General features: G+C 42.0%; 1 protein-coding gene across 1 annotated transcript; it reads left to right on the top strand.

Moving 5' to 3' along the window:
* Positions 1–9947: 9947 nt before the first annotated feature.
* Positions 9948–14119, top strand: LOC147437625 (cytoplasmic 60S subunit biogenesis factor REI1 homolog 2-like). Its single transcript, XM_086487132.1, has 5 exons — positions 9948–10312; positions 11908–12492; positions 12638–12801; positions 13194–13406; positions 13702–14119. The coding sequence occupies exons 1-5, from the start codon at positions 10196–10198 to the stop codon at positions 13859–13861; spliced, it is 1239 nt and encodes a 412-aa protein (XP_086343258.1). The 5' UTR covers positions 9948–10195; the 3' UTR covers positions 13862–14119.
* The last annotated feature ends 12350 nt before the right edge of the window (positions 14120–26469 follow it).

The raw sequence follows: 26469 nt of genomic DNA, 5'->3' as shown, positions 1-26469 counted from the left end.
CACTTGCTACATGATGCTTCAAGTGACTCCCAAGTGAATGAAGCTTTTCTACAACGCCAATGTATTACAGCTTGGGAGAAATCCGATGGGTCACGCTTCATACATTACACCACCCATATTGTCCCCATCTACAAAACCACGTTCTTTGCTGAAAGAGGAAAACGTGCTCACACTTACATGCTTGAGCCTATCCCCTTGTCGGTGATATGCACTATTGTAGCCATTCGGCTTAGCTCCCATTTCCTTCGATGCGAGATAGGGCGTTGGGGCAATGGAGAAGAGTCAAATCAATTGTGCACATATTCCTCACTGCAAGTTCGAGAGTCTGAGTACCACACAGTACTAGAGTGCTCAGCTTTTGGTCACATCCGAACTTGCTTCTCTCACACTTTCCTTTTTAGCCATGACTTAGACCTACACACTTTCCTCTCCCATCCACAATGTGGGCTCTCCATTGTGACTCTCATCACCACAGTTTTGGAGCATAAAGAGTCACTCATCAGCCATACACATACTACATCACATGTAACGTTGGTCACATAGGTCATATTTGACCTTCGAGGACGATAATAATCTCTCTCTCTCTCTCTCTCTCTCTCTCTCTCTCTCTCTCTCTCTCTCTCTCTCTCTCTCTCTCTCTCTCTCTCCCCCCCCCCCCCCTGCATAGAAGCCCCTTGCTTGCTCAATTTGTTTTTTCCCAACTCCAATATGTAGGGCTTCCAAGTGCCAGCTTGTGAGTTCACTGTGCTCAATCCCCCCTATAGAGTCCGATTTGCTTGGTTTCAATTCTACTCATTTCTACCACAAGACGATTTAACTGCTTCAAGGAAGGCTTGCTCAATTTGCATAATTCCTTCAAGCCTTGATCAACGTTGTATGTTTTGGGCTTGCCTTTGAGCTATGCTTCCTACCTTCGGTTTCCAACACCTGCTCGATTTAGCCTACACTCAATTCCCTTATGCAACTGTTCCAAGATTTGCTCTTTATTTGCTTATCCTCTCATCAATCTCCGCTTTAATTCAAGTGCAATTGGATTTCTAGCTCGTGAGCTCCACTTTGCAAGCTCCTTTTTGTTGTGTGCATGCATGCACGCTCTCTCTCTCTCTCTCTCTCTCTCTCTCTCTCTCTCTCTCTCTCTCTCTCTCTCTCTCTCTCTCTCTCTCTCTCTCTCTCTCAAGCTCAACCAACGCTACCCATTAGTTGCTATTCCTCCTCCGATTCCTTCAAGCTTGATGTAGATTACAATTGGGCAGAGAAGGTTGTAGCAAGTGAGAAGGGGGAAATAGAGAGAAAGTGTGTGCACTTGACACACACACACACCACTTTTGCTATGGTTTACCTTCTGTCAAGATTCAACTCTATTCAGATAAATAAAAACATTACATTTGTGACTTTAAAACTATAAATCTTATTAAAGCCTAACCTTGGGGATTACTAACTAGCTGCCTACTATAGGTTGATTGATTGATTACTAGATTAACCTACAACCTATAAATTTTATCTTAAAATTGTTTGAAATAACATAAATTTTCCCCTTTTTTACCATTTAAACCAATAAAGCACGGCTCTGTATACAAAAGATCCTCTGTCACTCTAGCTTATCAGATTGGTATGGTTGCATATGGGAACCATAAAACCTTAGCCCGGTACAATCTTTTTGGCACTTCTTTTGGTGGAAACCAACTTATAACACCCCGGCATGTGGGTAGGAACAAACCCTTAAGTTTTGACCACCCTCTAGAGTTGTAATGGGAACAATACCCTGGAATCAACATTGATGGGTTTTATTACCCTGGCAGTATGTGGTACGTGTTCTTAAAGGCATTACTCCTCCTGAAGCTAAGTCTTGAAACTCATTGGCTCACTCGTCCTCACTGCCTACAACTCAGCAAGGCAATTTTTTTGCTCTCCACTTGCTCATTTTCCCACTCTCTTTCCCTCTCATCCCCCGCACTGATAATGTGGGATTACACATGCTGTAGCACTGCCTGCACTTGGATATGATGCAGATTCTAGCAGCTCTACATACGGGGGTCTCTATCCAAGGTTGGAGGCGTGGCCTCTACTTAAAGGTGAGGTTTGCTCATTGCCCCTCACTTAGCCTTGATTGTGTGTGTGTGTTCTGGAAAGATAATGTGAGGGCTTTTCGCTGCCAGGCTTATTGTGGGTGTGGATTGCTTAAACACTGCACAATATGGAACTGGTCGAACATGGCGGTGCCTCTCAAGTTGGTGGTAAACAATGCATGGCTTATTAATAGTAGTGCATAACATTCTTTTGATGCATACTTTGAATTCCTTGGCTTAAACTTTTGTTGTTATGATGTCTCCCTACTGAACGGACCAAACTACTCTGGTTTTCTATCTTGTGCTAAACACTTAAGGTTTACTGCATGGTTTGGTTATAAATATGGTTCCATATGCACCACAAATCCCTTGATTACTTCAATTGTATAATGTCGGCATACTAGGTTTTTTTAAAGGGGTTATAAAGGTTCTTTAAGATTAGGGTTTTTTTTTTTTTTTGCTTTGATCTATAGCTATTTAGTAATAAAGCTTGGAGCTTTACCCTTTTTTTTTCAAAAACACTTCTTGGCTTTTAAATGAGATTGATTGAGAAAATGTAAAGCTCCTTCTCAGTGATATGGTTTTTGGTCGAATTGTTGATCAGTTACAAGCTCGGGCTAATTTGTTGCCTGCACAGTCTGTGGTGTAGAATCATACACTGTTTTTTTAGTTTAAAAGGCATGATTTTCCTAACTGATTAAACTTCTTGAGCTACTTTTTTTTGGCTTGATACTTATCTAGGGTTAGGTGGGCAAGATTAATTAACCTAAACCTATGAGTTGATTACCTTTGATATGGATTATTGAATCCTTAAAGTTTACAACAGCTCTAGTACATGCTATAGGAAATACATGGTGGACTCTTGGAAGTGCTGAAATAGATTGGAGAGCTTGACATTGGCCGAAAGACAAAGTGTTCTCGCTTCCCAAGACCCGGAGTCCCTATAATGTGCTGGTGTACAAGCAAATTGATTGCCCCACTAAACAGAATTTGGAAGAAAAACTGGTCAGAAGAATGCTGGCAAAAGAGTGTTAATACCATTTGGGAGTTTAAAGGGCCCAAATAGATAAAGGTATTCATTTGGAAGGTGCTATGGGGATCCTTCCCTAGTGGGATTAAGGTGCTTGCTAGAGGGAGGGGCTCTGACACTTGCTCTAGCTGTAGGGTAGCCTCTGAAGACCCCCTTCATTTATTCGACAAGTGACCTACTTTGCGGGGACTGGCTGCTAGGTTTTGCAAATGGGTATGAAGGACTTGGAGGATCATCTTCTTTACGGATGACTTGATCATGGGGGGGTGTGGTTATTAAAGCCAAGCCGTTTTGGTGTGCACACAAATTACCAGATTCTACTACATGAACCAGGTATGGAAGTCTAGGAACCTTCGAGTTTTTGAGGATAAAATGGATGCAGCTCATTTTGAGGATATTGTGTATCTGAGCACTGAGCTCATACATGTTGTAGGAGCAAGAAGAGGGACAACTGATAAGGATGAAGAATGAATTCATGCATTGAGCAGCTTAGAACACTCAAGAGGGTAGGAGTATCATCCCTGGTTTGGTATCCTCTTTCTCTGTGTACAAGTCTCTGTTGGAACCCTAGCCCCCTCAAGGCACATGTAGTGCTTGAGGGCAATTGTATTCTATTCGAGTTAATATAAGTTCTCTCAACTCACAATTGTGAGTATGGAAAAAAAAGAATAATGAAAATCCATCCCTTCTTTTTTATGAGTGTCTCAAAGGAGCCACTCACGAAGAGACACAAGGTTTCTTTCACGGATAGGTTCCAAGAGATTCAACATATTTTCGTAAGAGCCTGCAAGTTTGAGCAAGATTGAATACAAAAAAAATGCATATGGAGGGGTTGGCCATTTGGACCACCCTTAATACAATGTCACTTGTCTCCCTCTTTCACCTCAATCTCCCTATTTTAGTTTTGCAATTGTCTCTTGTCTACCAAATTTTTTTGATCTCTCTTTATTATTTATGTATTAAGAAAGTAGGGAGGCCATTGTCACCATTGGAAAATGGAAGAACTTTGAAGAGTGGAACTAGCAACCAGGCTTTGTTCTGGTGCTCTATGTTTGTGGTGGGGTGGCTCCCCTCTCAGCCGATGTATCACGAATGGTTTTGTGGTTTTGGGAGACACCATGGCTCAGTATGAGCATGGCTTCCATTTGTAAATCTTTGTGGTTATTCTAATATATTACACTCACCATTGTGAGTTTTGCTATTTAAAAAAAAAATGTGTGGTGGCAATCTTTTCTCTTGTTAGATTTTCTACATCTACCATGAAAAAATGCTTAATTGGAAGGAAATCGGAATCTTATTTGTAGGCCGTTTTGATCCCATATGTACATGTAAAAATCCTTATAAAATTTCCTGGTGGCTTATGAGAATAGCTTATCTTCAAAGTCCTTTGGATCCGCAAATCGATTTGAGCATGGTAATGGTTTCTTCTTATTGTTATAACCTCTTACATATTGTGAGCTTTGCCTAAATAAAAAATAAAATAAAAAATCGTAGTGGCTTCTTGAATACTATAGAATCCTTTTGGCAACCTTGCAACATTGCCATAGCTTCAGCGTTCATAGCTCAATTAGAAGCATTTTTGGCCTACCCAAAGGATATGGGATATCGTGTTGAGTACCCTTTTTGATGCTAACTGAAAATAAGAATTTTATTTTTTGCCTTGGAAAAATGTGATTAGTCTCTTAAGTTAGTGGCCATTTATTATGGAATGATGCATCTCTCTCTCTCTCTCTCTCTCTCTCTCTCTCTCTCTCTCTCGTGTTTGAGATTTTTATCCTAGCTTCCTTTCACTACCCCATGCCCATTTCCTCTCTTCTCTCTCCTCATTTATTCAACACCACTTTGTCCTCAATTAATACCAGCTATATGAACCGCCACTCTGGATACCGATGCCATAGGAAACAAAACACACTTACCCTATGTGCACACTTGCAATGTGTATACAATGGCCACATAGGAGATTCGTATAGAGATGGGTGAGTTGTAATGTTCTCTGTCTTTGATTAGCTTGCCTTTTTTCTTTTATTTGAGTCTTACATTGGAGGACACATACTTGATTCTTGTACAATCGACTCAAACAATTTTACATTTGAATCATTTTTAGCACATGGCACATACCATGTGTCAAGGCACCAAAGAAAGATGCAGTTCTAGTTTCTTTGTGGTGGGGAACTTGAAGAATGTTAAAGCCAAGCATTTGTTGATGGCTATACAAAGGCTTTGACTCAGAAAATTTTACATTTGAATCATTTTTAGCACATGGCACATACCATGTGTCAAGGCACCAAAGAAAGTTGTAGTTCTATTTTCTTTGTGGTGGGGGACTTGAAGAAATGTTAAAGCCAAGCATTTGTTGATGGCTATACAAAGGCTCTTCTCTTGTGTGTGTGTGTGTGTATCTTAAATATTAACATGGTATTTTAAGCATATTTTTTTTCAGAGGTTTTCATTAGGTCTTCCCAATCTTAGAAAAATAAAAATTCTTTCAAAACATATTTAGTAGATAAGTGAAGGGTGAGTTTAGGAAATGAAAAGACACATGAAGGTGAAAAGTCAAAAGACATAGGAAGGTCGAAAGTCAAAAGACCTTTTGTGTCTATAAAGATATAAAGAGGTGTTATTCTTCTCTTTTATTTTTTCTTTAGCATTTTCTTCTCTTTAAAGTATCCTTGCTCTCTCTCTCTCTCTCTCACACACACACAATTTTGTAACCGTCCTTCTTATCTAATACTGCTACAAATCTACGTGTTTTGTCATTGTCCGTTGCTACGTGCTTTAGATTAGCATATCATTTTTGTTGTTGTGAGGGAATCTTTGAATTACGATTACCTTTTATTTTTTTGGCTTTTTAAAAGAAGCCTTAGTGTTGAGTCGAGTTAGACATCTTTCCAATGTTTTCAGTGCCAACGATAGAGACTCATCTTAAATGTTGATGGAGTTTGTCAAATGGATCCCTTTCATTTCATAGCTTTACATGGCTTTTTAAGACTTTGCTTTGTTTTTTTTTTTTTGTCCTTGCTCATCTTATATTATTTTAAACATGAACACACAATTTATACTTGTTCTTTTTTCTTAGGATGGGACTACATTGCTTTTATTTTGTGTACCTTTTTATTTTTAAAGCTTTTGAAGAGTAAAGAGCTTTTTTCACAAGAACAAGCGATCATGACTCTTTCTCTCTCTCTCTCTCTCTCTCTCTCTCTCTATATATATATATATATATATATACATACATATTTTATTTTTATTTTCCTCATATCTTGATTTCCTTTTTGGAAAGCCATTGTGAACTCTCACCTTGTTTTGAAGCCATTAGGAATACATTTTAATTTTTGTCCAGAGGTTTCTATTCTTTATTACATGTTGATTTTAAGCATTGGATTCGTGAAAACATGTATCTTACGTAAGAGAAGATCTATTTTGTGTCCAATCTTCATGTTTTTGTAGGGTGACATGTTGTTGTAGCTTACAACGGATTAGCTACTTAACAAGGGACTTGAGATAGATCTAAGTTGGTATGTCAATCATAGTCTCCATAGGGATGAGGCTAGGGCTATCGACCTCTCATAACAATGCACCGGAAGGGACACTACAATACCAATAGTATAGGTGAGGGTTCTCAAGCTTAACATGGAAGATCACATATTTAGGGTGAGAAGTCTTTGTCGCTCTGTTAATTACATCTTTCCAATCTACGAGTCAGCACGATGATATCAATTCACATAATTCTTTCAAAAGCTGTATTTGAAAAAGTCTCTCTCGTTTTCTAAAACTTGTACATATAATGACATATGTAGTGTATTATTATAGCTTGTTGTCAACATTCCCCCACTTTATTTTGCTCTTAATAGATATGTACTTGAGGCCTTGTGCAACTCTAGACCATTGAAATTGTTATTGAGGCACTTATACTTGCTTAGCAAAACTCGTCTTCTATTTAATGTCTACTTTCCAACACCTATTAGTTTCTCTTCTAGATTCTAACGAATCTACTGAATTATGAAGCAAAAGGCCATGCAAGGTCCGTTCACATGCCCCTCCCTCTCAAGCTTGCCACGACTTATCCTGCCTACACAGTCTCCTCTACGCACCCCTTGAGAACTTCCCTCCTCTACACTACCATCTTCCCTGCATGCTCTGCCCTATGACCTCTCCTACCTGTGGCGACCTCTCAAGTCTTGACCACCTCCCTCCGTCAAGGTCGGGAGTCTGGGGGCAGTCAATTTGCCCCCTCTATCTACTACACATTCCTTTGCGGAATGCGGTGCTGCAGGGCTTGGATGCACGCCATGACCACATACAAAATTTGCCCAACCGTCAGACGATAAGGGACCTCCAACTCAGCAGGTGGAATGTGTTGAGTTGATGCCACATCAACGCCAAGAATTTCAGATTTTCACATGGAATCTTAATTTGTCTGCACACTCCTGGTCAATCTAGTGCGCCATTACCTGCTCTGAGGGTTCATTGCAGGCTCCCCTCCTCCCGACCCTTGATGACCGGGAAAGGATACTCACTATCCTTTCCCTCGAAAACTGGCTGCCACCATGGCTCGTGGTCTCCCCGCCGCCCGCCATGGGGTCCCCAGCTTTCCGAGGAAAGGACACTGAGTGTCCTTTTCCTACACCATCTACCGCTGTAAGCCACAAGCGATGCCACCGCAGGCCATTCTTGGGCTGCCACGTTATCTAGAGTACGACCTCTCCTGCCCGTTGTGACCACTCGAGCCTTAATCATCTCCCTCCATTCTATGGCCCCAGCCCCTCCAAAGGTTCCCGCCTCGGCCCCTTGCCCATCCCCGCTTGAGAAACACATTCAGAAACTTTCGCACACTACCTGCAAATCACACACACACACACACACACACCAATCTCTTGCAGAATGGCTGACCCCCCTTTCATTCTATATCTCCAGTGGGTAACACGCATGCTCCTCCCCCGCTTGTGCCCCTGCATCCCCCAAGGGCATCCTTCTCCTCACATCCTTCCCACAAGGGCGTGCCACCTCTATAAGGCACGCATTAATTGTTGCAGCACCAATGCTTTCTTCTCACGTTGTTTCCACTCAGCTATAGTGGCATGCCCAAGCTCCTCACGACAGAGGCAAGGACAAAGAGCGAAGGGAGATAAGGGTGTGAAGAGGGGGTCTGGCTCGAGTTGGGCAAGCTATTGTACAGCTCGTGCTAGGCAATGGTGTGACACACAACGCGTGCAAGAGAACAGAGAGCGAGAGAGACTCTCAAAAACATGTGTGTGTGTGTGTGTGTGAGAGAGAGAGAGAGAGAGAGAGAGAGAGAGAAATTGCATTTTCTTCCATCCAAACATGGAATTATCGGCACATTCCATCTAATAAACCCCTTTTAAAAATTTTGGCCACCTACCATGCATAAATCTAATGGCAAGCCTCGTGATTTTATCATTTGTTCTCTTATCATCCTAAAACAGAGGATTCACACATTACAACTCAAACTTCTATATAGTGCACACCAAAACATTTGTGCACGACTTAATAGATATTTAGAAGCTTAAAAACCAATTTACATTACCAGTATGTCCGAACGATTTTGCAAAGCTGCTCAATTAAGGGGGATCTTGGGAGATCCCTTCACCGCTTTGAAGTGAAAAAGCGAGGAGGTGACACGTGGGGGACAGAGAAAAAGGCATGCCGCAGAGGAGAGAGAGAGAGAGAGAGAGAGATATTTTTTTTTTTCTCGGTGCTGTCTGGCACAGATTCAATCAATTTCCTCGTATTTGAATGCATGCTATAACAGCGATGGGCCATGTCCAGCTTCGTGGAGCTTCACCTCCTTCGCACCCTTCCCCTGCGACAGCTTGGAATGATGCCCGATGCTCGTGCCAACTTCCTGGACGAGTTTAAGCCATGCACGATCGTGCTGTCAGGCTTCTTCGAAGCTTGTCTCCAGCACCGCATCTAGCTCCGAAGAACCCCCGATTGGAGTTTTGCTCCAGATGGTGTTCATGGTGACTGGTCCGCAGTGGTGTTCAAGGTGGTGTGCAGGCATGGGACGAGCAAGGGTAGGAGCAACGCTGTCAGGAGTGGGCAAGGAAAGGAGGCGGAGCAAAATCAGACTACTTCTCCGAAGAATCAGACTACTTTTCCGAAGTACAGACGTTGATGGATGTCTCTCTCTCTCTCTCTCTCTCTCTCTCTCTTTTTTATCATGCGCAGGCCGAATGTCATTAGCCCAAGTGGGTAGCAGCACATTTGTGATGCGAGGTTGTCATGGGTGGGATTCAGGCATTTTTGTTTGCAATAGAGACGTAGCACCGGGTACCAGGGGAAGGGGGTATTACTGGTTCGAGAGCCGGAGGGGCGAGGGCGGAGGCAACGTGGGAACCAGCAACGACTGAAGTTTTTGTTTCACGAAGACGAGGCAGAGGGAATCTTGTCGATTAATAAACTAATGAAATGCAAATCGACCCAGTATGTAGTAATATTCATGGGTATTATTGAAGAAAGCGATTCTTTACAATTCAATGTGTGTTCTCAATGATTTTCTCCCTTTGGTTGGGCTTCACACAACCTCTACTTTGTACTAGCCTCATGCCTTTCAAGCTCACACCAGTTGAAGATCAAAGTTAAAATTTTAAAAAATAAAAATTGCTATGGTATGGTCATTGGTCCTTGAAGCATGGAGTCCCAACCCCAAGGTTCCCTGTTATGGTAAAAGAAATATAATAGGCTCTCAATTTTGGACTGCCGGATCCACGCGTCAAGAGAGGATAAGTTTTTATACGTGCAAAGTCGCCTGCTTTTCACGAACGTGAGATAGGTGGGTTGGATAAGGCGTAGGAGTGTCGAGGGGCAGTTTGAGAGCTCAAGCGCGACGTTGAGGACCCTAATCATTTTACCCCATGCAGATCTGATCAACGGTGGATTAACTTCACTCGAGCCCGTGGTCTTTATAGACGAGAGGGGTCTATATGGGGGCGCCCTCTTAGCCGCCTCAAATTGTGTCATTTTAACCTGAAGGAAAGGTGGCACCACTAAAATGCAGAGCAGTCTTCTGACGTTGGAGACCTAGAGCGCCAGAAGACCACGACGTTAAGAGCCCGAAGCCAGTGGATTGAGGAAGGCGATGACCACCATGCGTCCCGCTTTGTTTTGCAATACTTGCAACGCAGAGTTTTCTGATGAAGCCTCTCAGAAGTCGCATTACCGCTCCGATTGGCATCAATACAACCTCAGGCGAAAGGTATTTTTAGACAGATAATGTCTGCTTGTTTAGACGTCACATGTTTGTTTGTCGGTGTTCTTGCCCTCACTGCCCAAGTAAATGGTCGTCCCCTTTTGGGTACGGATCCCTTGGCATGCCCCACACTTGGTCCTACGGTGATGTCCTTGGGTGGCTTGGTATGTGGCCTTTGGAAGAGGATAGGCATCTTGGTTTGAGAGGAGATCCAGTGGGAGGAGACATTTATAGGTGCGATAATGCTCCCTGAAGGAAGTGCATACGTGGTTATTCCATACAGTAAATCGTTTCATGCATACTTTATGGACATACAGCATAATCTCAATGTTTACAGAAGCTGCTATGTAACCTGTTAAAGTATTCTTTTCATTAAGCAGAGAAACGATTCCGTTTGGCACTGAATCTTTTAGCTGAAGAGTCTTTGAATGTATGTCTATTGCAAGTGTTAAGCAGTGGGCATTTATATACATTGAAAATGTTCCATATGTTGTTGACAAATCAAGTGTCAAAGCTGAAAACATTTAGTATCAAGTGGAAATAATATCCTTCCCTGTATTTTGTTTTTGAATTGTGTTTGTGGCCAGTCAGCATGGCTGTTGCAAGTCTTTCTTGAGCTCCTTTTCTCTTTGGAAGTTTGGTGATGTTCTCATGATTAGTGTGATTGCTCAATTTTGCCTCTCTCACTTCCGCTACTCCGGACATTAACTGAGTGGGTTCTATCTAAATGCATTTTGTAATTTGCAGATCATATCTGAGTGCATACTCCAAGAGCAACTATGGTTCCAGCAATACAGTCCATTAGTTTTGTATCTTTCATTTCAGCCATGGCTATATGGGCATAACCTTTTTATAACTCTGTATTACAAGAGGTTTTCCCCCTACGGTATGAAACTCCTGATTATTCCCAGTAAAGACCAATTAATTAAGATGCTAGAAATACAATGTTTGGGTAAAGAGAGATATCATTGTCTCGCTTTTTTGATACCTGCAAACACATGTTTCTCTTTTACGTCAGTCCCAAGTAAAGACCCAGTTAATCAAGTTCAGATGTATGCCTGAATTTCAAGTCTTTTGATTAATAATATAAATGGACAATGTTGGAAGTGACATCATGCTCATCAGGGTTATTCTCGTTTAAATGAAAGCAGCATTACTAAACCAGCAGATTGCTGTACTTATTTCCTTTTCAAGCAAGCACAGAATGGTTGCTTGAAAGGATGTTTTATGTACCGTATTTGTTTGAAGGCTATTGCCTTAGGTATCAGCAGAGGTACTCACTTAATTGGAGTGTTCTTTGTACATTGTCTTTACTAGGGGGCCTCTATTGTTTACTCTCCCTTCTACCTGCATGGTGATGGGTGGTTCGTTGGATTAACTTGTCTGCTATGTGGGGTTCAATTGTTGCTTATGCAGTACGGTGTCCATTTTCTCTTTGCGGCTGTTATTTGGACTTATCTTTCTATGGTGATGGGTTTAATTTTTAATTATTCACTGTGTATGTTGTAATGGATGCTTTTCTCCTCTTTTGTACTAGTCATTTAAGAAGCATCAACTTTTCTGCTTTTAGCTTCCTTATCATGCATGTTTTCTGGAACTAGGTTGCAGGTGTACCGGGCATAACAGAGACCTTGTTTAATCTTAGAGTTGAGGTAGTGGCTGCAGAGAAGAAGAAACTTGAAGGTGGCCAATCTTTAGTTTACAAGTGCTCTCTTTGCAACCGAGAATATCGCAGCAGTAAGGCACATGCTCAACATCTTACCACGAAGCAGCACATTCAGAAGGTATCCGGTCACCCGAGTGTGTCTGCAGATGAGATTACTGTAACACGCCTGGCTTCTGAAAGGCCATTGCATTCCGATCATGAGAAGAAGGCGTTGACAGTAAAGCTTGAAGAAGAAGAAGAAGAAGAAGAAGAAGAAAGCAGTGATGAGTGGGAGGAGGTTAATGAAAAGGAGGATATGGCTGTGAGTGGAAGCCTTGATAACTCAGAGGATGATGACAATGCAATGTCTGTTGAGGATATGGGCCAATGGGATGTCACCAATTGCTTTTTTTGTGACTTGATAGCTGATGGGACAGTTGAGGGCTGTGTGGAGCATATGCATAAGCAACATGGTTTCTTTATTCCAGACTCAGAGTACCTGAAAGATCCTCGAGGGCTGCTGAATTATCTTGGCTTAAAGGTGTGGTAGTGGGTTTTGCTCAGGCCAATTGAAATTGTGGAAATCTGCTCCTTTTGTCTTTGTTATAATTCCTTTCAATGTTATGAAATATTTTTATGTTGAACACGCACAAAGAGGTCTGTAGTGATGTTTTAGTGTCTCGCAGGTAACCAAGGGTTTATTGTGTCTCTATTGTGATGAAAGAGGAAAGCAGTTTCAAAGTTTGGAGGCAGTAAGGAAGCATATGCTCTCAAAAAGCCACTGCAAACTTCCCTATGGAGATGATGGTGTAGAGGAAGAGGTGGGAGACTTCTATGATTTTAGTAGCAGGTGGGTGGGCTGCTTTATTTTTATACGTATGCTTTCTCCACAGCTTTTCTCATTGTCAGAAGAAGTTAAAGCATTTCTCTTCGGATTGGGGTGTGAAATTGAGGACATTTCCACAATAGGAGAATTGATGTGATGATGCAAACCCATAGTGCTATCATCTACTGTTGGAAATTGATGTGTATTTATCACATTTATGTGAAAAAATTTGACCCAAAAGATTTGAGAGCTTGCCTGTTGTAAATTATGTTTTGTTGGCATGATACTCTGGTGCGAGTTAGAACTGATTGAACTCTCCTTAGTCCAAGTTTGTGTTGATGAGATTGTGGTAACTGAAAATTTGGGCAGGTTTTGGAAATCTAATATGTTTTGTTTTGTTTTTCAACGGGAGACAGTTACACAACTGAAGAAGGATTGCAGATGGTGGTAGCTGAGACTCTTCCTATTTCTCTGAGCTCAGGAGGTTCTGAATTGATCATCAGGCATGATACATCCTCAAAGCATAGCATTAAGATCATTGGGTCCCGTGAATTTGCCAGATATTACAAGCAACGACCTCGACCTTCTGATAACAGAGATGGTGTGCTTGTCAACTCATTGGTTGCAAGGTTGGTCATTGTGGAAAGGTTTTCATAAGCTCATATTCACATGGTTTATAATTTTGGATTTGGCTTGATGAGGTATTCATTGGCTCAGATGCACATGCTTTTTTTTAGGTTTGCATTTAGCTATAACCGAGATTCTCGTTCTCAAAAAGTTAATGCTTTCATAGGCTCACATTCACATGCTTAATAAGTCTGGATTTCGCTTGATAAGGCTATGGTCAGCCTACTTGTTAAAACACTGCTAACTTGCCTTAAATGATAATAAGCTGGACAAGTAACTTACCTGAATTCCTTGCAGGTATCGGAGCATGGGCTTGGCAACTCGGCATTCACACCAGCCGGCCACCACTCTCAAAGAGACCAAAAGGCTTCCACAGTTCCAAGCAGAGTCCATGCGCACAAAGATTGGATTGAAAAATAATGTGATCAGAAATCTACCAAAGAATGTAACATTTTAGATCTCCAGTGCCATTCCTTATGGGCATGTGTTGTACATCTGTCTGTATGGCTTAAAATATATCAATGAGAGTAAAGTAGCAGCATTTTGAAGCCAAGCTGCTCGTTTCTAAGTTGACAGAGAAGTGAATGTCCATATTTACTACCATATACATAGATGACATTCAAGGAGAACCACAAGGGAAGTGTTTCATATTTCTTTGTATGCTGTATCCTGTTGTATCCAACCTTGTCTCAAATACAGATTCGTGCTGTTATAATTTTGTGTTGTTAGACCAACCTTCAGTCAATTTCTTTGGTGTATTATGTAGGTTTCATTTATTCATAAGCCTATCCCTCCTATGTCACCAATTAGCTTTCACATATGTGACTCAATTTGGAAGCAAAGAAAGTTGATATTAACATTCTTTGGAGGCCCAAGTTGACCTGTAGGACGAGGAAGATACATTATTTTTTACATTCAACTCTGGGTTTCAAAGCCATATTGACGTATGCCTTGTTAGGATCAAAGTGTGAAGGATCAAGCTTTGGATTTTGTAGGCGACTATAGCGTGCAGGCTGGCTGGTCATTGGTGTCAAATGAGTCATCATAGTATTATCCGGGCCGCATGCCACATGGAGTTATGGAGGCAGACCCTGACGTAGCTTGCTTCCTCTCATGCTACCATCAATGTCATACCAATTTGCAACAAAATATTTAGATATGGACTTGGCTTTAGAGCTGTAAGTAGTAATCTAAAGTAAAGGTTGTACATACCAAGCACGAAGTATGGAATATTAGGAAGCAAACTTTGTGCGGAGGGTATGAATGCAAGGGCCGATTTCAAGCATTGAGTAAGGTAGTATGGATATCTTTTCATACTCTCTACTCTCTATAATTAACCACTTCGAGTAGTGGGTGTAGATACTTAAGAGCCGATTTTCAAAGGCTAAGAGGAGTGGCAACTAAGGTTTTGAATTGTCAAAGTATACACCAAGTACATACATAAATTTTGTTAACATGGCTGACAATAATCAAGAGTAGAATGAACATTGATAGATTTGATTTTGCACATGAAGGTGCTAATGATGATGCTCCTATGTTTGTGAATTATCTCGTCATTAGGTTGCAGCAAGCTATGGGCAATCCTGCTTTGCAAGCCAAAGTTACTCAATAACTTCGTGCTTATGGAATTACCCTTCCTCTCCAAGAGGAGAGAGAGCTTAGGAGGCTTCTTGAAGAGACCCTCAAAAGAAGACTCTCTCCCATTCGAGAGGAGGAATCCAAAGAGCAAGAAAGCAATGAAAGTTTAAGTTTCTCTGAAGATGTAGCTCCACGAAGACGACGGTCTAGATGATCGTCCACTCCTCCCAAGAGGAAAAGATCAACACATAGTCGTCCTCATCACTTTGAAAGGCAAGAGAGGAAACAAAGGAAGAAAAGGGCTAGGAAGAGGTCACCCTCTTCTCCTTCTTCTTCCCCTTCCTTCTCTTTTGACGAAAGTTATGGTTATTCTCCTAGAGAATACAAGAGGGGAGGACATCGCAAATCATTTCTTGCATGGCGAAGGTCACAAAAGCTAAAGAAGTTCAAGGAGGGAGGAAATAGTATCTCTTTTCTCACCTATGATGGCACCTTCGGTGCTACCGACAAAGTGTTGGCCTTAATCCAACAATTTGATGCGGCCTTTGGAGATGAGGGCTTCACAGAGTCCTCTAAGCTACGTCATGTAGCTATGCACTTCCAAAAATCAGCTTGTCAATGATGGGCTTGCCTTCGTGGCAATGGTGAAGCCCCAAAGACATGGAAAACTCTACGAGTTTCCATCATGAAGCAATTCCTTGCAAGCGATGCAAAGGACAAAGTGCTTACCGAATGGTGTACCTTGAAGCTCCTCTCCCATGAGTCTATCCATAAATATGTAGACAAGTTTTGGGATTTACATCTCAAAGCTACTGTCTTTCAAAAGATAGACTTTGCAGAGCAAAGGCAGCAATTCTGTGCGGGATGACCTGAAGAGATACCGAATACATCAACTCTCAACGGCCTGGTACTATTAGCGAAGTAATCTATCACACCATGGTTGCTTCACGCATCAATTTTCATCAAGGGGCTAGACGTAATGTCAAGCCCATGGAAAACAAAGACAAAAATGATGCAAAGGGGAAAACCAATGTTCAAAATACTTCCCAAGCCAATTCCAACAACAACAACAATCGGTCCAAGGAGAAGGGAGTTTACAAAGGTAAAAACAAACTCTCTCCTGAAGAGCTTGAAGCTTTTCGCAAGGACCATAAGTGTTTCAAGTGTGGGGAGCAAGGACATGGCTATCGTTCTTGCCCCAAGAAGAATACTCGCAATGAGACTCCTAGGGCTTCCACGATCGAAGCTCCAAAAGAGGATGCTCATTGCAAAGGATCATCACTTTCCTATGCTTGGGGAAAGGTAAGAGAGCATGATGCCTTCATCTTGTTTGACCCTGGCTCTACTCTTAACTTCATATCAATGGAGTTGGCCACCAAGTTGGGCATTCAAGCTTTTGAGATGGGAGATATAGTAGTGGCTGATGCAGCTTTCAAGGGACAACAAGCCTCCGTTACTCCCTTTATTGGGAAGTTGAGGCTTCATGTCCAAAGCTATGTCGACAAGGAAGACTTCTTCATCTCTCCTCTCCAACATGAGGATGTTATCCTAGGGGCATCATGGTTTGATCGCATGGCTACCAACATGAAGTTCCCTGAAAGGAGAATCTACTTCACCTACAAGGGAAAGAACATGTATATAGATGCTAGTGAGCGTGGCACTATTCCACTTGTAAATCCTCTTGCTTTTGATAAGTCAATGAAGAGCTCAGTTTCTGTGTACATGATTTTTGTCAAAGAGTCTAAAAGATACTAATGTTTCATCAAATGTAAATGGTAGGAATCAAGAAGAGTTAGACTTGTCTTATTTTCTAAAAGGATTCCAAGATGTGTTCATCGATGATATCCCTATGGACTTACCTCCAAAACGAGGGGATAATGACCATCACATTGAGCTTCTTCTTGGAAGTTCATCACCTAACAAGCCTCCTTATCGAGTCTCACAAGCTCAACAAGAGGAGATCATGAGGCAAGTACAAGAGCTGGTAGACAAAGGGATGGTGAGGCCTAGTTCCTCTCCCTTTTGTTCTCTAATCATTTTAGTGCAAAAGAAAGATGGTACATACCGTATGTGTGTGGACTATCGAGCACTAAACCATATCACTATCAAAAACAGATTTTCCGTACCTCGGGTAGAAGATCTGTTTGATAAGCTACAAGGCTCTACCTACTTCAGTAGGATTGACCTTAAGAGTGGCTATCATCAAATAAGGATTGACCTTAAGAGTGGCTATCATCAAATAAGGATAGTGGATGAAGATATCTTAAAGACCGCGTTTGGCACAACGTTTGGTCTTTATGAATATCTAGTCATGCCTTTTGGCTTGACTAATGCACCAGCTACATTCAATCGTTTGATGGAGAAAATTTTTAGACCATACCGCAAATTCACTGGAGTGTTCTTTGATGATATCATCATCTACTCCAAGTCTTTGGAGGAACATAAGCAACATCTCCAAGTGATTTTTCGAGCATTGAGGGAGAACAAGCTTTTTCTCAACCAAAAGAAAAGCGAATTCTTCCTACAAGAGATTCAATACCTAGGTCATATTATCTCTAAAGATGGTATCCAAATGGATCCATCAAAGTTAGAGGTAATAAAAGCATGGCCTAACCCAAGAAATCTACATGAGCTAAGAAGCTTTGTTGGTATGTGCGCATACTATAGACGCTTTATAGCAAAATTCTCTCAAGTAGCAGGACCACTACACGACTTAACTAAGAAGAACGTTAAGTTTGTGTGGACTGCTAAGGAGAAAAATGCTTTTGAAAAGCTCAAAGAGAAGCTTACTTCCCAACTAGTCCTCGTGCTTCCGGATCTCTCAAAGCCATTTGAGGTCCAATGTGATGCTTGTGGTGATTGCCTTGGAGCAGTTTTGCTTCAAGAAGGGCATGCCATAGCATATGAGAGCCGAAGGCTCAATATTGATGAACGAGTCTTGGGCATTTATGAGAAAGAGCTTTTAGTTGTTCTACATGCCCTAGACACATGGAAGCACTACCTATTGGGGACTCCATTTATCCTACGAACCGACCACCAAAGTCTCAAGTATTTCATGACGCAAACCAAGCTTTCCGACAAACAAATGAGGTGGGCAAATTTTCTTTCACAATTTAATTTCCATATTGCTCACATAGCTGGTAAGCACAATCAAGTGGCCGATGCACTTTCACGACGACCCAAAGTTAATGCGGTGTCTATAGCTACTCACAATGATCTATCCTCTATGATAGATGAGTATGCTACTGACCCTGACTTTAGAGACATAATGTCAGCCCTTGCTTTGGGGAAGAAAGAGGAACCATTCACCTTGCAGGATGGTTATCTTCTCCACGGCAATAGGCTATGTGTTACCCATTCCCTTCGGAAGAAAGTTATGTATGAATCCCATGCTCCTCCATATGCGGGGCATAGATGTATTCAACCTACTCTCCGAGGAGTAGAGACGTACTTCTATTGGCCTACCATGAAAGTGGACATACAAGAGTATGTTTCAAAATGTGTAGTATGCCAAAAGCCCAAGTATGATAGAGGGAAGCAACCTGGATTACTCCAGCCATTGCCTATTCCAAATTCACCATGTGAGAGTATATCCATGGATTTCATCTTTGGATTACCCAAGTCTATCCATGGGAATACAGGAATATGGACAATAGTTGACAGGTTTAGCAAGCAAGCATATTTTATTCCTGTCAAAAAGACTATTAAGGCACATCAAATGGCAACTCTCTTCATATCTCAGATTTTCAAGCACCGTGGATTACCCACATCCATCGTGTCCGATAGAGATCTTAGAATGACCAGTAATTTTTGGAAAGGTCTCTTTGAAAATCTAGGAACAAGATTGAATTTCTCTTCGGCCTATCACCCACAAACGGATGGCCAAAGTGAGATAATCAATCTTACGATACTTGATCTACTCAAGACTTATGTTACCGAAGTAGATCAACGCTTACAATGGGAAAAGTACTTACCTCTTGTAGAGTATGCCTACAATAATACTGTACATACTTCTACGGGAAAAGCACCTTTTGAGATCATTGAGGGAAGACCTAAAAGTCCCTTGCTACTCAAAGTACATGGGAAGATCTTCGCCGCCGATGAGTATAGCCATGACCTACAAGAATCTTTTCAAAAGATTAGGGAGGCTATATCCATCTCTCAACAAAGGCAAAAAGCAGCTGCTGTTGATAAGCACAGAAGAGCCTTAATGTTCAAAGAAAATGATTGGGTCTTACTCAAGTTTCCTAAGGCTCGATTAAGGCAAACGATGGACAAAAATCCTACGGGCCATCAAAAGTATTATGTTAAACTAGCAAAAAGATACTATGGTCCTTTCCAAATCTTGAAGCCCATCAATGAGACGGCTTATCAACTCAAGTTGCCCAACCATTGGCTCATACACAATGCCTTTCATGTAAGCCTACTTAAGCCCTACAAAGGAGAGCCACCAACTGAACCAATTATTGAAGACCCTCCCGAAGTTGAAGACCAAGAAGAGGTGCTACAACCTGAAGCTGTCCTTCGGCATGAAGACAAGGTACTACGACATGGTAAGATTTTCCGACGGTATCTTATTAAGTTCAAAAATTATCCTTTTGAAGATACTAGATGGATGCAAGGAATACAGCTTAAGGATAGTATGAACCTTGTCAATGCTTACAATGCTACATTAGAGTAAGCAAATGTACAAATTTCTTTTACATGACTCATGTTTTTGTCTTATAAGACTAGTCCTCTTTTTAATTGTGCACAAATTTAACTAGTATGCATGCTTAGAATCATGTTTGTGATGACGACGTCTCTCAAACACCAAGTAGAATTTGTCACTCTACTTTGGGAGAATGAAATGGACTAAAGAGCAGACATGCTTGCGGCAGCTATGTCTTCCAAGCACCAAATGGATTAGTCATCCATCTTGGAAATATGTCGTAGGGTAAAAAGGGGTCCTCTACCCGCTAAGTAAAATTGACTAATGACTAAGGCTTTATCTCTTCTACCTCATAGTTGAGGACGACTATGATTTCAAGAGAGAGGTAATGTCATAAAATCTAATATCTAATATCTAACCAACCCAAATGATTTTCTCATATTAAATTGATCACTTAATGTGGGAGAATAAACGGGAACAAGTGTTAAGATATAGACATGTGCTTATAGATCTATCTCAACACGGGGCCAATGGTAAAGGGACCCAAATGAGAGATGGTCTATCAAAGAGCAAGGCTAAAAAATGGAGCATAAGACCTTGGTTAGCTTCATTGAAGACCTCCAATAATGTGTGTAAAAGACCTTTGAACTTAGGTAAGCTAGGGGCTGAGCTTGAGGCGCGGGAACCCGACCCAGCTCGAGGTGCTTGTCCTGGTTGTCATGCTTGATGACTAAGGTGCTTGAGATGCTTGAGGTGCTTAATTATTGAGATGCTTGAGGTGCTTGACATGCTTGAGATGCTAGGGTTGCACTTGAGGTGAGAACCCATCCCAAGCTTAAATTGCTTATGAGCCAAGCTTGTGGTGGGAACTGGGCCTATGCATGAGGGGCGTGAGGTGTCAAAAAGTCAAAGATTCAATCCCTACAAGGAGGGGGCGAGCCCTACATGAGGGGGTATGGAGAGAACACCCACACACTCACACAAGGCATGCATGGTACAAAGAAAGCAAAAGGGACACTTGTCAAGTTCCTCCTCATGTTGCCCTCATGGTGTGCCTGAAGCCTATTGGTTGGCCACCCAAGGGGTCCAATAATAATTTAGGAGATTTAATTAATTGATTTAGCATTTATCTAGCCCTCTCTCTCAAAGGGGAAAGGGGGACACTTGTCTCAAGGCTACCCTTGCTGCTTATAATGCCTACTGCTTGTGATTGGCTAGGCCTGGAGGGGTCCAATGAGCTTCAAGCATGAGCTACAAGGGGGGGTCTACAAGGGAGTTGCTTAGGGGGTATACTCACCCATACACACTCAAAAAAACTCTCATTGTGTGCTATGCAAAGTGCAAGAGCTCCCTCTCCTTCTCCAAGCAAGTTGAGGTTGAGAGCCTACACCAACACTCTTGGATATGGAGTGCAAATCCAACCAAGAGCCATGCTTCAATGCTTAAGCTTGCCATCTCCTTCTTCTTCATTACTATGCTATTATGTATGCTAGCAACAAGAGTTATGATAAGTGAGGAACTAATTCTTTCTCCTACGAAATGTTTCATCTTCCTCTTCCCAACCCTCATTCCCTGCTAGCTCTCTCCATCTTCAAAGGTGTTTGAGGTCTTGGGACTGAGGCTTGGGATAGTTAAAGCTTTCTTCAAGTTTATGTTATGTTGTGATGCATGAAGCTTTCCATCTTCATTGCATCACCTAGGTCACAAGGAACACAAAGATTGTATTGTAACAAGTCTCTCTTAATGGGAGAAATCATAATACAAATGCCTATTGGAGGGGGGACCGGCTCCACATAAATCTGGTCCTCAACTGTTGTCATGTTCTCTAAATTCTCTCTCTTGCAAAAGTATTGTTCATGCCAAGTTAACTAATTGCTATGATTATGTTGCTATCTTCAATTATGTTCACCCACCCACTATGCTCACAAAGTCATTTCTCAAAAGTACTCTCATTAATTTCCGCTACTCTCAAATTAAATAGGCCAATTTCATTACATACTTCAAAGCATATAAATTTTTTTAGAGATTTTAAACTATGGTTTAGAAGACTGTAAGAGACCTACTATGCAAAAAATGGCACTGAAAAAAATTCTACACAAAATAACGAAATAGCATGTGCATTACTGCGTGTAGTGGAAACGGAGGCCAAAATGAGCCCAAATGAAAATTCAGAGCAGACCAAGCTCCATGAGCTTTCCCAAATTATTTTTCGACCCGTTGACACTCGCCAAAGCTCCCAAAAATTAAAAAAAGTGAGCAGGCATGTGCTCGAGCTGCTGGTGACTAAACCCGGGAGGACACAACCTGCTCTGATACTAATTGTCTGAATCAAGGTTGCAGGAAAACACACACAACTTGGAGAAGACAACGGAAGCTCTAGGCACACAACAGAGAGTGTATTACTTAGTGTACAATGGAAAGATAACATAATCCTAGTGTGATGGACGAATATACAATACACGAGGGAAAAAACCTCCTAGTGAGGGAAAAAATGCCCCGGTGGTCCTAAGTAGTGTGTTCACACACTACATGTATATGGCAACAATGAAGGGTGCCGCGAGAGTCGGTTCAACCGGTCATAAGTGTCGCTTACCTATCTCATGGATCAAAATCCGGCTTGTGGGTGAGAGTCTCATCTCCTATCGATCGCGATCCACCTTGGCTTTATTGGTAATATTGTTTTTTAGAACGATAAGGGCTCCGGGGGGAGGGGGTTCCACATCTCCTTTTGCGAGTCAATTCTACCATGGACCTTGATGGAGAAAATCAAATTGGCACTGAGGAGGGGTCGCCGCATCTTGCATGGTGAGACTTTGTCTTTGTGTTCTCTGTAGAATGGAGGAAGAGGACCTATGAGTCATATGCAAGCACTACCAATCTTGAAAAGATTTGGAAGCCATATCCCTTTGGTACCCATACATTGGCAAAGAAAATTATGCGCGGAGCAATTAAACTTAGTCAGAACAAAGTAGAAGATGGGTATGTGCAGCAGGTAGAGTTCGACCTGGAGGTTGCATTGCAAAGCCTTCAGACCTGCTGTGCTCACTCAATGGTTCTCTATTTTATGGGCCATCGTATGATGACTCAAAATCTATGGGAGTGGGGAACATCGATAATTAACAATAGAGATGGGATCTGCCAACTTAGATGATGGGAAAAGGATTTATGTGGTAAGGTACGCTTCCTAACAAATTGTTCAGTAGTAGCTGGTGATGAGAGGGGGCATTTGGGGGCATCGTTCTTCCCTTAGGATATGCCTTGGTGGACGCCCGAGTTCTGTCCAAATGAAGACTTTATGGGCTTCTGCCCAGTGTGGGTGACGTTCAAGGGCTTCCCCCTTGGTAGAGCGACTTTGTGGATTCCATTGTTGTTACGTTGGGCAAGGTGCTTTTCATTCCAAAACTGCAGTGGGTAAAATTGGGCTTGGACTTAAGGGCTTGTATTCTATGGAATATGAGTAAGCCAATTCCCAAGTATCTAGATCCGAGCATGGGCAACTTTAAACTTTTTTCAAGAGCTTGCGTTCTCTTCATTTCTAAATGCATGCTACAATTGCCGCAAAATTGGTCATTATGCTAAACATTATCACGAGGCAGAAGTTTCCCATAACCCAAGGGTCAAGAAAACTTGGAGACATGTCACTAGGGAGGTTAAGCCATCTGTAGGTCATACAAGACTGGAAGAGATGGCCAGAGAACAGGACCTGTCTTGCATAGAGAAGATTGAAGAGAAGGGTTTCCCTTCGGTGGAGATGCAAGAGGATTCAGTCGCCCCTATCAGGCCTTCTGATAGTGAGATAAGCAGAGACAAAAATCTTGGTAGCAGAGAAGCAATCTGATCCAGAAAATCTTGTTTATACCATTGAAGAGGCGACGATCGACTCTAGTCAACTTGGCTCATGTGCAAGTGGGGATCAAAAACTGAAGCTTGATCTTATTAGCCATGTTTTTCAAGTTTCGGTCACTTTGACCACCCCTGTTACTTTACTCAAGTGAAAGAAAAAGAAAGAATGAGTTCTTTCTCTTGGCATAGAGTCTCCTATGCATTGGCTTGGCAGGCAAGGGGGGTGGTGTGGGAGAGAGAACTCCTTCGTGGCAACCCCAAGTTAGCTTAAGTTCCTTTTTTTTGTTAATGGTCTCAGGGTAGCGCCCTTTATCAAGCGATGTAACAGATGTTTAGGGTGGTTGTAGTGCGGATGTTGGCAGATGCCATGGCTCGGGTGAAGTATGGCTACCTATGTACCTTTTTTTGGTTTTTAATTCAATTATCACTCACAATTTGTGAATTTGAAAAAAAAAAGATGTTTTGAAAGGCTTTTTATTTTTTCAAGATTGGGGAGACCTAATACTCGAGGTCTTAAAAAAATCCCATTCCCCCCTTCTCCCAACAACATGACACCTTTCTCCAAGTCCTCCTCTCCTTCACTTTTGCATGCACCTCTACCCCTCCACAACTCTGCATCTGTGTGTGTGTGTGTGTGTGTGTGTGTGTGTGTGTGTGTGTGTGTGTGTGTGCGTGCGCGCGCTCGCTCTCACACACAAACACACAGAACCCAGGGAACTACCTTGAGGATTCTCCACCCTACCACCCTTTATATAGGCCCTTGACCATCCATTATCTAGAATCTCATGTCCATATCTAGTAGTCAGCCCTTGGCATGGGTCCGTGACCCCCTGGGTTTGCCCTTGGCCTTGCATTACTCCCCCCTTGGAGAAGTGTTTTTGTCTAGAAAACAAAAGTGGGAAAATTCTTCTCAAGAACACTAATGTTTTCTGTAGTGGCATCCTTCATGGATCCAACTGTCGATTTGACCAAAATGCGATTCAATAGGAGGTTCAATGAAATCAAGACAAGCATCTTGATTTTTCACATTGTTGTCCCTTTGCAACCGTTTTGTGTAACCGGCCTAAATCCAACATAAGTTGAGAGCTTGATATAAACATGAAGAGACTAAACTTAGTCTCTCAACATGATTTGTTTCTTGTTAAGAAAACTCCAACTAGAGAGATAAACTTTTCAATTAGATTGCTTGGTGCCGATGTATGCGTTTAGCATATCCTTTAGCATAAGATTAACAGTTGTAATCGGTCTATCCTCTCTGGATGACTTAGCAATACTGATATGTGTGTCCCCACCATTTACAAACAGTCCTCCAAAACGACTGGTAAACAGGGATCACAATTTCTTATTACAGTGTTGATTAATCACCAATGTTAAGAACAACCATCTTGGTTAACTTTAGTGAGCTGATCTACAAGCACCCAAACCGAGCCATGACCTTTATTGGTGATTGGTAGATCTACAAATAATCTCATAGAGATATTGCACATATAGTGTGAAATGCTTTAAAATCTACTAATGTCATGAATGTGTGTGCCTCTCCAAATAGACCTTTGTTAAACACTACGGCCCATAACACCTAATGTGGATGCATTTAGCAAAAACAATTCCAAACCTGCATATCCATAATCGTACTTGCCAATGCTTATGGCTAACGTTATGCTCACAACTCCATGGGAAAAGAACTAAATACTTTCCACGTGAAAATCGTGCTAACATATTTGGACCATAATAGAATGTGAAAATTCAGCACATCTAGGTACCAAATGAACTAGTTCATGAACCGAACATAGTCGTGCTATATATGTAAACAACCATCCCTTAAGCAAGCTTGGAAAATTATCAAATGCGTAAATTTTCAGTACATTCTGAAGTTGTTGCAGGTTCTACTGTCATAAATTGCTTACTTCATGCAACTGTGGAAAATTGTCTTGCTTAGCTAGTAGGTAAGAACTTGAGGGAGGTGTGCCGGTGTGTGTTGGGGTGTGCACGTCCCCTAAAGTTCTTAAGAGTGGCCACCCCTTATGTCTGTGGGGGATCACTTAAGTGGAAAACGAAAAATACTTGGAGAAAATAGTGATGGCGGGCGAGAGAGTCTACACGAGGGAAGAAAGTGAACAAGGCAAGAATTTTGTTGCAAAATAGGGCTCGGACCTGTGTCGAAAAACCACCAGCGCTGCCTCACGACCCCAACAAGCCCAACTCTGCCCTGTTTTGTGGTGGTCGATTCTTGACCCTTCTCGCTCCAAGGACGCCGGCTGCACATGACCGCCTACACTCCCCTTCCTTGACTGCTTCTCCTTCTTCTCTCCATGGCTAAAGCACATACAAAAGGCATGCAAAGACAAAGAGACCACGTTTTCTTTCCCAAAAGTTCTGAGCTCTGATACCAGTGTGAGAACCCAGGGAATTGCCTTGATGATTCTCTGCCCTACCACCCTTTATATAGACCCTTGATCATCCATTATCTAGAATCTTTCGTCCACATCTAACAATCGGCCCTTGGGTGGGTCCGTGACCCCTTTGCATTTGCCCTTGGCCTTACTCTCTCTCTCTATAAAAAAAACGGCACCCCTCTAACCAACAATTTTCTCACCCACATTAACGTCTTGCGTAAGGCCATAGGTCTTCAAGACAAAAGCATCTAGAGAAAGGCCTTGCCTTTGAGTCCAATGAAACCAGTAGAGAGCTTCATTGCACATCGCCTCTCGGAGAAAAGAAAGAGAAATGGAGACGTGGATCATCACTTTCTTATATAGATATTGTCCATATTGTCCTTCTCCTAAGGTTAAAGTGTCCATTTTTTTTGTTCTTTATCTAACGACCCTGTTTGCTAAAGAGCTCGCTTGCCACCTCCAAGCTCACAAGCGCTGCGCCTCTCCCCCTCAACCTTGCTGAGTGGACACGCACCCCTTGCTGCTCTTTCCCTTGCTTCGTGCGACATCTTTGACTCACCGTATCTCGCTTGATTCGCTTTTTTTTCGATTCCTAAATTT

The sequence above is a fragment of the Adiantum capillus-veneris genome, chromosome 17 (assembly GCF_014529385.1).
Source record: "Adiantum capillus-veneris isolate H3 chromosome 17, ASM1452938v2, whole genome shotgun sequence".
NCBI lineage: Eukaryota > Viridiplantae > Streptophyta > Polypodiopsida > Polypodiales > Pteridaceae > Adiantum > Adiantum capillus-veneris.
The sequence above is the reverse complement of the archived record's forward strand: the minus strand, read 5'-3'. Positions and strand labels throughout refer to the sequence as shown.